Here is a 13,495-nt window from a genome sequence, read left to right as displayed (position 1 = left end):
GAGAGAGAGAGAGAGAGAGAGAGAGAGAGAGAGAGAGAGAGAGAGAGAGAGAGAGAGAGAAAACCCACAGAAGGAATGCAGGCCAGAGGAATAGCACAATAGAAGATCCAGAGATGAATCCAAGTAACTATGGAATTTAATAAAGGTGCCTAAACACTGATAAAAGAGAGCCTTCAACAAGCAGCACTGGCAAAACTGCATATAGACATATACAACTACATATACTGTATTGAAATCAAAATTGATCAAAGACCTTAATGTAAAATATGAAACCTTAAAATTGATAAAGGTACACAACAGCAGAAAATACATAGAGAAGGACTTGCTGACTAGCTTTGTAGCTTAGGAAACAGGAATTCACAAATGAGGTTACATCTATTAAAAGGGTTCTACATAGAAAGCATAGGGAATGACTGAGTGGAGAGAGCTGATACAGCGGGAGGAAAATTAGCTATTTGTCTATCATAAGATTAGTGCCTAGAATATATCAAGTCAAAATATTGGTTTGCCAAGTAAATGAGCAAATGATTTGAGAAGCTTTCCCCTGGAAGAAGTACAAATCAACGATACATCTGAGAAAGATAGTAAACATCCTTAGCCACTATAGAACTTAGTCATGACTCCATCTCACCCAAGTCAAAATGCCCATCATCAAGAAAACAACAGGTGCTGCTGGTGTGGATTATGGGAAAGGGACCTTAGACATTGATGGGAAAGCAGATTAGTTCAGTTAGCGATGAAGTTAGTTATAGAAGCTTCTCACAAGACCAAAAACAGAGGAGACACCTGAAAAGTAGAATGACTGTATGGTCCAGGTATTCCATTCCTGGCTATGTATGTGAAGGAATCAAATCATAGGTCAACATACAACAAATATATGCATATCTGTGTCATATTCACAATAGCCAATTTATGGAATCGTCCTACATTTCCATTAACAGGTGAGTTGATAAAGAAGATAACACACACACACACACACACNCACACACACACACACACACCAGGCTTTTTTGCAAGCAAAAATTTTAATAAAGGGTTAGTGGACATATATAAAAAGCCAAATAACAAGGAGGGCCCAAGGGAAGACGACTAAATGTTTCTCAGAAGGGGAAATAAAATAGATAAGGGAGGCAGACAGAGGGAGGGAGCTAGATGGGAGAGGTGATAGGTAAGGGAATGGACTGGGGAATCGTGTATAGAGAGAGCAGGGGAAAGAAAATGAAAACCAGCAGTAAGGCAGGGCATCTCTAGATGTCCCAGAGACCTAAGATAAGGAGAGGACCCAAGGAGTCCATGCGGTGACTCTAGCTGAGACTTCTAGCAGTGGGGGATATAGAGCTTGATGTAGCCACCTCCAATAGTCATGCAGCACTCCCAGTACAGGGATAAGGACAGCAATCTACCCACAAAACCTTCCATCCCCAAAACATGCCCTGCCTACAAGATGTACAAGGATAAAGATGGAGCAGAGAAGGAGGGAATGGCCAACCAATGACTGATATAAATTGAAACCCAGCCCATGGGCAAGAACTAATCTCTAACACTATTAATGATAGTCTGTTAATGTGTGTAGACAGGAGCCTAGCATAACTGTCCTCTGAGAGGCTCCACCCAGCAGCCAATGGAAACAGATGCAGAGACCCAAACATTAGATAGAGCTTGGGAAGTCTTGAGGAAGAGTTGGGGGGAATGATTGAGGCATCTGAATAGGATAGGAACTCCACAGGAAAACCAACAGTCAACTAATCTGGACCCTTGTGGGTTCACAGAGACTGAATCACTAAACAAAGAGCATGCACCAGCCGGACCTAGGCCCCCTGCACACATGTGGCAGATGTGCAGCTTGGTGTTCATGTGGGAGCCCCAACTGGAGTGGGAACCATCCCTGAATCTTTAGTCTGCCTGTGAATCCTGTTCCCCTAACTGGGATGCCTCAATGGGGAGGATGTGTCTGGCCCTGCAGTGACTTGATGTGCAAGGGTGGGGTGATACCTGGGAGAGTGGGGTGCTCCTCAGAGGAGAAGGGGAGGGGGAAGTGGGAGAAGGAGCTGTATGAGGGGAGACTGGGAGGGGAGGGGAGGCTGATATTTGGATGTAAAGTGAGTAAATAGATTTTTTAATTTAATAGTAAATGAATTTTTTTTACAAAGATGGGTTTTGGAACCTTCCTCAAAGATCTTCAAAATAATTAAAATTTCTGTGTGGCTCCCCACACGATCTTTACATCTGACCTCTTCTTGTACTATTTTTCATTACTTTATAGCATTTTCAATTAGAAAAAAAACTTCATCCAGGATTGGAGACACTGACAGTTCTTTAAGCTGGTGCTTACTGAAACAATCGTGTTGAAAACTGTCCACAGGGTAGTTTTCTTTGACCATAGCTAGTGCATTTCATAGGATGCATATGAACATGCAGTTCATGAAAGTGAGCGATAGAGAGATGAAGAATTCTGCCGCACTCAAATGATGGTCATTTTTGAGAACATGGGAGTTAGCAGAAACTAACAGCAGCTGGGAGAGAAACGGACCTGGATATATAGCCCTAGCTCTATGCATTAGAGGACAGAGAGAAGACAGCTGGCAGGAAAAAACCTGACTACTACAGATTCACCAGCAGGTCCTGGAAGGCCTATGCATGAAAACCACTGTAGCGACTACACTTTCAAACATCAGTCCAACTCAGAACATCACAAAATATTTATAGGATGAGCTCTTCAGTAACGTCATCATTTCAGTTTAGGACTACGAGGGCCATTATCATTCAAACCACACCTTCCCACACTCCCTGGCGCCCACTGGCTTGGGGCCATATCATAATGCAAAATGCATTTAGTTTAACTTCCAAAGTCCCCACAGGTTTTCACAGTCACAACGCAGTCTAAAAATCCCAAACTCCCGTGAGACCGGAACAATGTCTCTAATCCTAGACCCCTGTAAAATAAAGAAAAGCAAAGTGTATGCTTCCGACATAGAATGCCACAAAATATTTACTATCCTGAAGGGAGCAACGTGGGCACAGTGGGCTGAAACAAGACTGAAGGGCAAATTCCGAATCTTCTACGTCTGATGTCAAAGGCTTAGATGGCTCCACCTTCCCAGCTTCGCTGAGCACAGCACGGTTCTCTCTCTCTCTTGGGCTCTGCGCCCGGTCCATTTCCTTCTTAATTTCACAGCCAGACCTAAAAGTACCATTGTAGTAACTGACTTCACCTCATGATGACCAGCATACCTGCCCCCACCTTAATGATAAGGATTGAGCTAGATACGAGGTTCTCCGTTACTTAACATAGAAGCAAAGAGGATTTGAGGCTTTTCAAACGGTAGTCAGTGCTGTCATGAAGTGTCTAACCTCAAAGATTTGTTTTACATTCTTTCTCCTTTTGTAACTTCTCAACATGTTCTCTAGTCTTATAAGTACAAATGGACAAACCTTTCTTCAGAAGCCTATTTTAAGCTTCTGTTCAAATTGTGTGCTGTCTTTCACGTTGTACCTTTTACTGTCTTCTGGACTGTGACACATGGATCTCTGGTTCCCTTTTGATATTGCTCCCTGCTTTATCCTAACATTTAGACTTTCCATTCAGCTATGGAGTCACTGCTCTGACTTCCTGCCTACCTTCTTTGTGATGAACAATATACTGGAATATAATTTAATTATACATTTCATTTAGCCCCCTGAAATAGATATAAAACTAATGTTGCATATAGGAACGCTCAGACATACATCAGGACATCACAAGTTAACCAGCCCTAACTGTCAGCACCCCGCTCTTGGGTTTCCAGTGCCTGCTCTCAAATCTGTCCCAAAATGACTTCTGTGAGCTCAATTGGTGTCTGGATCACTTGATTCTCCTAACATATCCTTACAGTCAAATGTTAGTCAAGGATTCAAAGGCCATCAGAAGAAAATTGGACAAAGATACTGGAAGGAAGACAAATGGTACATTTGCAAAATACAGTGAGTTTCCATAGAAGGAAAGGAGTATGGCAAAGGGGTTTGTATCTAAAAGATAATGGAGACATTTTTAAAAGAATAATTTTTAAAGTGAGGAAGAGTCCCAGGGGAATTGGAGATGTCGCACACTTTGAGAGTCGTCAGGATGGAACTGAGACCATGCTTTTTAGATGAGTGAGTTAAGAAGTAGTCACAAGTAGAAGGCATATGCTAGAGGAGGAAGGTTTCTCTAGATAGACTATTGAAAGAAGCAAACCAGAGTAGCCAAAGCATATGCATTAATAGCATTGTTCTGTTCAAATCCTGACACAAGGATCAACCAGATGGTAGATACCTCTTATCATGGAGTGAAGTTAGGAGAAGGGGATATAATAGGCTGAGTTACACTTTTCTATAATTAAGACTTCATTTGTTAAGTGCCTGGTAATCTGATTTTTCCTATAACTTTAGAACAGTTTGCAGTGTGTCTTTACCCATATGCATGTTTACACATGCACATGCACGCACACACACACACACACACACACACACTTTCTCTCTTTTGCATTATGTTTCTTTAGTTGATGGCTAGGATAGTAACACATTTTTTTCTCCTAAATCCGGAAAACAACTTTGCTTTTTTTTTTTTTCTTTAATTTTTTTTTTTTTTTTTTTTTTTACAGTCCAGTCTTTATCCCCCTCCAGGTCAGCCCTCTGACTGTTCCACATTCCATACCCCCCCCTCCATCTCCAAGAGGATATCTTCACCCCCTACTCCCATCCCACCAGACCTCCCCGCTCCCTGGGGCCTCAAGTCTCTTGAGGCTTAAGTGTATTTTTTCTCACTGAGTCAAGACCTGGCCGTTCTTGCTGTATATGTGTTGGGGGCCTTATCAGCTGGTATATGCTACCTGGTTGGTGGCTCAGTGTCTTGGGGTCTAGGTTAGTTGAGACTGCTGGTCTTTCCATAAGGTTGCCCTCCTCCTCAGGTTCTTCCAGCTTTTCCCTAATTCAACCACAGGGGTCACCAGCTTCTGTCTATTGGTTGGGTGTAAATAACGGCATCTGACTTTTTTTTAGCTACTTGTTGGGTCTTTCTAAGGGCAGCCATGTTAGTCCCTTGTTTGTAAGCAGACCATAGTTTCAGTAATAGTGTCAAGTCCCTTGAGCTGGATCTCAATTTGGGTCTAACACTGGACCTACTAAAGAAACTGTCGGGCACCCCACACTCTGTCCCACAGAGGTGGGGCAAAGATGACAAATACGCCAAGGCAGGGTTTAAGCAGCTTCCTGCTGCAGCTTCCTTTATTCTCTCTACAGCAGCTCTCTTGCTTCAGCTCTATTCCCTTTTCCGTTTATTATGGGGGATCGCCCAATTTATCTCCCTCCACCCTCTGCACTCATCTCTCATCACTCTTCATCATCCAATCAGCATTTAGCACACTCTGTACACGAGCCATGCACACAGACAGGGTGCACGTTGATAGGCCAGTGACTCAATATCATGCTGTATGATGCTATGCTTCAGGCAGACAGCGCATGATCACTCAGGTGCACAGATCATGATCATTCAGGTGCACATAATCAGGTTTTCGATAAACAAGCAGGGAATCACGGGACTTGGCAGTGAGCCGGGGTGTCGACTTGAAACTAGAATCAATTAGCCACAAAGATAAGAAGGAAAGGAATGCAGGAACTGGTCTGAGCTATCGAGGTTGACTCAACGGCCATCTGGCAGGGCAGCGCGTCCCTTAGCTTACTAAGAGTCATACATTAACCAGACATCCTGCTGTCCCTGAGAAACCTCAGGCCCTTGAAATTCCTAAATGTTTTAGCTTGCACATACTATTCTGCTGACTTGTAATCGCCTTGCTATGTTTGAATGAGCCAATCACATGTAACCATGTGCCATTCTCCCCACCCCCCGATCCTTACCCTATAAAAACCCCTAGGTTTTGAGTCTTGGGGTCAGCGCCTCTGCCTCCTGCGTGAGGTACGCGCCAGCCTGGAGCTCCGCCATTAAACTGCCTTGTGCTTTTGCATCAAGAAGGTCTGTCTATCATGTTTCTTTAGGACACCCTGACTCCTGTGACCTGAGGACCTGAGGGGGTCCCCGAGAGGGGGTCCTACATTTCCTGTTGTGTTCTCCTGTGAATTGGGTACATCCTAACTCTGACTCATTCTGTCAGTCTTTCTCTGATCTGTTGCTATTTTCTTTTCCATCTGCCCCTCCATTAGATGTCACTTTCAAACATGGCTGCTTCCTTCTACAAACTAACCTTAACTTCATTGTCAGGGAATAAAGGTGTTTACTGAGAGCGTGTCTGTAATACGGCCAGGCCAGATCATACTGTAATCCAGAGCCTGTCTTCATTCTGGCTGGGTCACATAGACCTAGAGGGTCTTTGGATGTGATTCCTTGTCAGAGCAGCCATGTTGCTGGATTAAAATTCTTTTACAAAAATGGAATGTTATTATTATAATATATTATTATCATTGTTATTATTATTATTACAGAATGCTATTTAGTCATAAAAGGGAATGACATGCATTTGTCAAAAATGGTATGGAACTAGAGGACATTAGGTCAACTACGATCGATCAGGCACAGAAATACAAATACTACATGTTATTTCTCATATATGGAAGCTACAAAAAAACCAGAAGTGGTGCTCTGAATGTCAAATGTGGCTGGGAGGGAAAGGACTCCTCCCCCACATGCCTGGCCTCAGGAAGACTGCACAAAGCCTTTCCCGCCTCCCATTCTAATCTAAATCCAGAAACACAGGGCAAAGCACAATGTTCTGCTGTCTCCTAGGGCAGGAACCCGGCCCCCTCCAGGACAGACATTGGCATAGGAGTTAAGTTGATGGTTCTCTTTGCTGCATAAATTCTTCTTTAATTTCACTTTGCATGTTACAAGCTGAGGTGGGTGGGGTCTTGTTTGGCGGGTACCACTCCCTTTTCACCCCCATTTCAATTCATGCTTTTCTTTAAACTTCTCATTGCCATGAGCACAAGACTGGGCTCCGACATTAAATCTTCATAACTGTACGTTTTCGTATTTCTTTTTTACTCTGCTGGCTCTTCTCTCGTTGTAGATTTGCCTAAGAGTATAATCACTGATAATCATATGGCATAATCGATACCAGGCTGCTTAAAATCCCCTTTGGCAATGAACTTGATCCAGAACTCTGCAATTTAACTCTTGGCAGAGATTTTGGACAAGGACAGAGAGAAGCTACATTATTTGGCAAAACATCACCAGAACTTTCTTCAATGTTATTCCCCTCTGAAACCTCTTGAGCTGGGCTGCCACTATCCACATAGCTCTCAGTACTACTGTCTTCCACATTCCTTCTAGAAGGACCCTTTAAGTCCTACTTATAATGTACACTTGCTTTACTAGGTCAAAGTCTTCCGTATTTTTCCAACGAACAGCATGGTCATTTGTATCGCCGTAATAACCCAGTCCCTGTTACCGACATCTGTCTTAGTTACTGTATTATTGCTGTGAAGAGACACAATGACCAAGACAAATATTATAAAAGAAAGCTTTTAAATTGGGGGCTTGCCTATGGTTTTCGAGGGCTAGTCCATTGTCATCAGGGTGGGGGACACTCAGGCAGGTGCTGGAGCAATAGCTGAGAGCTTTAGATCCTGATCTGCAGACAGAGAGAGATTGAGACTGGGCCTGGCATAAGCTTTGGAAACTTCAAAGTCCACCCCCAGTGACACACCTTCTCTAACAAGATCACACCTCCTAAACCCCAACAGTTCTGCTAACTGGAGAGCAAGCAGTTAAATATCTGAGCCTAGGGGCTATCATTCTCATTCAAACCACCACACATAGAGAAGGTGAGAGAAAAAAGACTGAAGAATCCAGGCAGTGGTGGCATGACCCAGTCCGTGGGTCAGTCAATGAGGTCTGCAAGGAAAAGAGTGGAGATCAAGGGGCAAGAGACATGAAGAAATCAAGTCTCATTTAGTGAAAGGCAACCATGTGTATATATAAGCACAAGCTGGGGAGTGCAGCTGGAGATATGTAACCACAAGTCTAGGATGTGTAGGAGAAAAACAGGATGCTATCAGAGTGTATTCAGCTGTGGTGGCACACCCTGGTAGGATTTGCTGAAGGAGGCAGAGGCAGGAGGATCACGAGTTCGAGGACAGCCTGGTGTATAAGTTTTCAAATCTCAATTATTAGTGCTACTTTAAAATTTTATGCATTCTAATGGGTCATCTCTTTCTCTCCTATTTTAGATAATTTACATAGTTTCTTAGATTGGAGTGTAAATTCTATATAGTCTATGTTACAGTGTCTATTAACTTCAGTTCTTAGTCTACTAGTGAACGCCACCACCCCCCTCCATTCTCCATCTGTATGTTAGGCTTTTAATCACAAAGTTCTCCTTTAGGAGGAATGTAATTTAAATCTATCGACTTGCTTAAGTCTTCGTTGTGGGATTCCAGGAGTGCTAATGACATCAAGAGAACAACAACAATCAGGACATATAACTATTTTCCACCTGAGGCAGGGTTTCTCTGTGTAGCCCTGTCTGTCCTAGAACTCACTCTGTACACTGGGCTGGCCTCGAACTCAGAGATCCCCTTGCCTCTGCCCACCAAGTGCTGGGATTAAAGGCGTGTGCCACCACTGAAATAACCTTTTTTTTTTTTTTTTCAGGGAAGGCGTATTTACAATTTTTTAGGCATTATTAATAAATTTAATCTCCACAATATTCATATGTGTACACACACACATATCATATGTTTCATACATATGTCAGCATTTCTGTTTCTCATTTTGATGGATGAAAAATATTGAGAAGGAAGTGTTTAAAGAAATGGTGTAAGATCACAGTACTGACTTTTCTTCCAGGGTATACAATCTAACTGCTATGGTATTGTCCCTCTTAGTAAGACGATCTCCTACTGCACCTGAAACATGACAAATGAAACACTCGTGTACACATCCACTCTTTAAGTGTTCATTTTCTCTTCTTCTTAAGCACAGGGCCTTCAAAGGTCTGGACCAGGTCCTCCGACTGCATACATGTTCTGGAAGTTAACTTGGTGCTTTTTGTCTGACTCCTAACAGTGGGAGGGGTGACTCTTTGTCTGCTCCTGGGGCTCTTCCTCCTACTGGGTTGCCATGCCCAGTCTTGATATGAGGGCTTTTACCTTGTTTCATTGTATTTTGTTTTGTCCTGATTAGTTTTTGTCTCTTGGAGGCCGGCCTGCTCTTTTCAGTAGGGAAATGGAGGAAGTCGATCTGGGGGCCGGGGGCGGGAAAGGGAGGGAGAATTGGGATGAGTGGAGGGAGGGAAAACTGTGAACAGAATGTATTGTATGGGAGAGGCATGTATTATTTAATCTTTAAAAATTATGTTGTAACCCGAATTAATGAAAAAGAGGCCATGAATTTGAAAGCGGGGTGGATGGGAATGTTTGGAGAGAGAAAAGGTCGGGAAGTAGTGACACACTATATAATCATCTCAAAAAAAGAAAAGAAAAGAAAATCTAAAAGTGTATGTTGCATGCAAAAATGTCATGTGTGTACACATGTGTGGATGGAATGCCAGAGGAGGCCAGAGAAAAGCACTGGGTGTCTGCTTTTTCTGCCTTATTTCTTTGAGATAGCGTCTCTCGTTGGATTTGCTAAACTGGAGGCCACTAAGCATCAGGAATCCTCTGTCTTCATCCAATTTAGTAGTAAACTCCTATGCACATGCGTGGTCACATTCAGTTTGTTTATATTGGTGTAGGGATCTGAGCACGTGCATTTACCCTCTAAGCCATCTCTCCATCCCTGGGTTTTCATTTTCTATATATCACAGTGATTGGACAAAACAATTATTGTTGGGGTCTCCCCCCCCCCCCTCACCAGAAAGCTATTGTCTGACCTGTGAAGTTGCTAATTCGCAACTAAGTAAGTACCTGGCCCTTCCCAAAGAAGTTTTTATTCTGTTCCTATTCAACTATTCTTGGCTTTTGTTTTCTAGCAGGTCGTCTACCCCCATGGAGTGCAGCAAATGCTATTCAGATTCATCTCACTACAGGAGCGGTGAAAAGGACCCTTCAGCATCTAACATTATATCGTGGTTTGGTCTAAATTTTTAGTAAATAAACTAGGAGCCAAGGTCAACACCCTTATTTAGTTGTGCTGGCGTTAGGACAAAATGTTAAATATGTCATGTAAAAGTTACATTCACGTTCTGGTATCTACCTAGACCTGAGAAATAGGGGGGAGGTGACAGTGCATTATTCATGAGATCTGCCAGAACAAAACCCCCCAAATCAGGTTTTTCTGCTGGGCACAAAGGAATCAGCATAATTGAGGATTTACTAAAGGTCCCCTGGTGGTAAAATTGAATTCTGACTGGCCTTACCCTGGAATTCTTCCTCAAACTGCCAGCCCCCATCCTTAGACTAACAATGGATCAGTTTCAAAAAAATAAAAATCCTGAGACAGGTGCAGCTGCTAAACCACCACAGCTCCAGGGCGTGCCAGTCTAACAAATTTAATTTTTTAAATATTAAGGGCGGAGATGTTGGGGTCTCCCACCTCCACTAACCACTCCCCCTCCACAGGCGCACAGGCATACCAGAGTGCTACCCAGATCTCCCAGAATGCAGTACCCTCGGACTGCCCACCATCACTTGGACGGCCGTAGCAACTTCAAAAACTCAAGGGCATGCTGGGAACCCTACCTAACCCTTCCTTGTACTTAAGCAAGTCCGATGAATAAAAATCGAGCCTTGATCAGAATCCTTGCTAAGGCCTCCATATTTCTTTTCGCAGCCCTTTTCCCTTTTAGGAGTTCCCGCCCTTCAGTGCGAATCCAGACCGGAGTGTTTCTGCAGGCAGAAACACTCAATTTATATCCATATTCTTCCCTGGAGTAGAGGATGTGAGATTTTTTTTTTTCTAGACTATATTTAGCAGTTGTGCAGCACACCTAGATTCTTGTAGGAAAATGAATTATAGATTGTCCACCTGTTAGTGATAAAGACTGAATCACAGAAACACTAAGACACCAGGGGCCTAGATCTTAATCCAATATATCCCAGTACTTAATTACCTGAAATGCTACTCATGACTAAACTTTAAATTCTCTTTTTGGTTTTAGAACCTACTGGGTGTACCCTCACTCTTTGCTTAGTTTTCCAATTGTTTATTATCTTTCAGTATCCTTTATTCATTATTTTTAAGTTTGGTTATACATCTCAACTCCTAACGTGGAATACATTTTTCCCAATATTTCCAGGTCCTAGCTGGAGGCTGTGTCTGTCTTCCTCATCATGTTAGGTCGCTATTTGTAGGGTTATCTTTACATTCAAAGTTAAAAATAGTGTCACCACAATTAATTAGGCATAGTAAAGAGAACAGCCTAGCCCCAAATTCAGTGAGAGACACTATCTCAAACAAATATGAGGAAAAATAGGCCAATAAAACACATACATAAAACAGCAAGAAAGCAGTAAATATATTTAAGAAATTGATGTTATTAAAGCTGTGAGTTTTAATACAATTTTAAGAAAGGCAGAATAAAAAAGATTTGCCTCTGACTCTTAGTAAGACGATCCTTGGGACCCTTCTCTTCCTGTTGGCTTGACTCATCAGCCTTGATATGAGTGCATGCGCTGAGCCTATGAGCACATGCGCCTAGACGAAGCACGCATGCACCTAGACTTACTGTAACTTTTATGAACTATTTGATTGATATCCCTGGGAAGCCTGCTCCTTTCTGAAGGGAAATAGAGGAGGACTAGAACTCGGGAAGAGGGGAGATGTGGGGGAGGGACTGGAAGGAGTGGAGGTAGAGGAAACTGGGGTTGGGATGTAATATATGAGCGCAAAACAGACAAACAAGAAATAAAAAAACTCTAGCAATTAAATGCACAATATAAAACTTCTAAGAAAGAACTTTTCATTAAGCATTAGCTACCATAAAATGGAATATAAAGAATCAAACAACTATGGCAATAAAATTAATAGAAATCTGAATTATATTCTAGTCTACTTCAAAAGATTCGTTCTACTATTGAAACAATTTTTTTTTAAAAGTGTTTGTGTCATTTTCCCCCCACAGTCCTGAGGCCTTTAGAATACCCTTATTAACGTGTTTGTTTTGACAGTTTTCAAGATAAACGGCATGCTATTTCACTTGTGTCTACTTTTAAAAGTAGAATTAATTGCCAAGTATATTATCATGGCTGGAACTGTTACTGTCTCTAAATTGTCCCCTATGCTCTGGAACATCTCTCAGATTTAGATTTATTAACATACGTGGATAAAGAGTCATGACAAATATTTGAGATTTCTCAACTCCTGGACTTTGCTTTTTCTATTTTGACATTCGCTGTGGCAGGTCAAAAGTTTTCAGTGTCTTTCAGATACACTGTGCAGCGAGAACGGAATGGAGTTCAGGTAGACTAGTATCAATGATTAAAAACATCTGAATCCTTTAATGCAATTTAGCCGCAAATAAATCTATTTTATTAATGTACTTAACTCATAAAATCCCACACAGCTGTGACCAGAGTAGGAGAAACATTTTTTAAAACAGTTCTTCATTTATCTACCGTAAGAATATCTCCAAGGTAGAGTATTGGATTGCTTTACCTTTAAAGGAGAAAATAGAAAAGAAGAGAAACTTCCAGCTTCAGCTACTTTTCCCAGTTAGTGTGAGTTTGTCCAATTGAAAACTGACGTCTATGTTCAGCTATGCATAGTGAGAAAACATAGTATTTCTCATACAAGTTCTTAGATAACATTTTTATTCTAGGGTTTTTGTTGTTTTGTTTGTTTGTTTGTTTGTGTTTTGTTTTTGCCTTCTTTCCAATCTTGATCTCATCATATCTGAAGGGCTTGAGCAAGCTTTCCTTATCTGCTTTATTTTTCCCGGAGCCGAAAGGGCTGAATGAACAGGCATAGGGTTTGTTTTATTCTCAACCAATCACAGAACAGTATTTTCCCAGGAGAGCGAGGACACAGAAAACAAAACAGATTCATCATGTGCAGCCTGGATTGACCACATCCCCTTTCGGGAACCAGTGTGAGTAGGAGCCACGGAGAACAGCCACCTACCTAAGAAATGTTTACAGGAGAGACAATGCTCAAAGGGATACACTAGGAAGAGACGCTTGCGACTGTTCCCGGGAGTGAGTGAAGCTTTCTGCTGAGTTTTGGTGCTCTGCTGAATAAATGGGTGGCTATTACTAAGCTCAATCTGTTTTTCAGATGGTTTCTAGACACTTAAGTATCTTAAAGTGATTTAAGAGCTAATTTTTATTCCCCCCACCCCAACCAGATTTTATTTTGTAAATACGGCAGTAGATTCTAGCTTGCTTCCACTGTAGCCAAGGAAAGAACTGTATTTCATTTTGTCATGTAAATTTAGGAAAGATTAAATTGAAAGATCGTGAAAATTAAAAGTTTTTAAAATTTGTTTATTTGAAAAATTTCTGGGCAAAACTATGTTCTCTCTCTCTCTCTCTCTCTCTCTCTCTCTCTCTCTCTCTCTCTCTCTCTCTCTCTCTCTCTGCTTTTTCT

The 13,495-nt window shown here is 41.9% G+C and overlaps 1 protein-coding gene across 3 annotated transcripts in view; it reads left to right on the top strand.

The window, feature by feature from the left end:
- The first annotated feature begins 12,341 nt into the window (after positions 1–12,341).
- LOC110331454 (ATP-binding cassette sub-family A member 6) overlaps positions 12,342–13,495 on the top strand; it is a 68,317-nt gene continuing 67,163 nt past the window's right edge. For 2 of the 3 annotated variants that reach the window (XM_029545733.1, XM_029545732.1), the window contains exons 1-2: positions 12,342–12,370; positions 12,922–12,998. In XM_029545733.1, the coding sequence (XP_029401593.1) occupies positions 12,360–12,370; positions 12,922–12,998 (88 nt within the window). In that variant the 5' untranslated portion in view covers positions 12,342–12,359. Of the gene's footprint in view, positions 12,371–12,921; positions 13,105–13,495 lie in introns of those variants that run through there. The other variant, XM_029545734.1, reaches the window with a different exon arrangement.

This window comes from Mus pahari, chromosome 14 (assembly GCF_900095145.1).
Source record: "Mus pahari chromosome 14, PAHARI_EIJ_v1.1, whole genome shotgun sequence".
NCBI classification, from domain to species: Eukaryota; Metazoa; Chordata; class Mammalia; order Rodentia; family Muridae; genus Mus; species Mus pahari.
The sequence above is the reverse complement of the archived record's forward strand: the minus strand, read 5'-3'. Positions and strand labels throughout refer to the sequence as shown.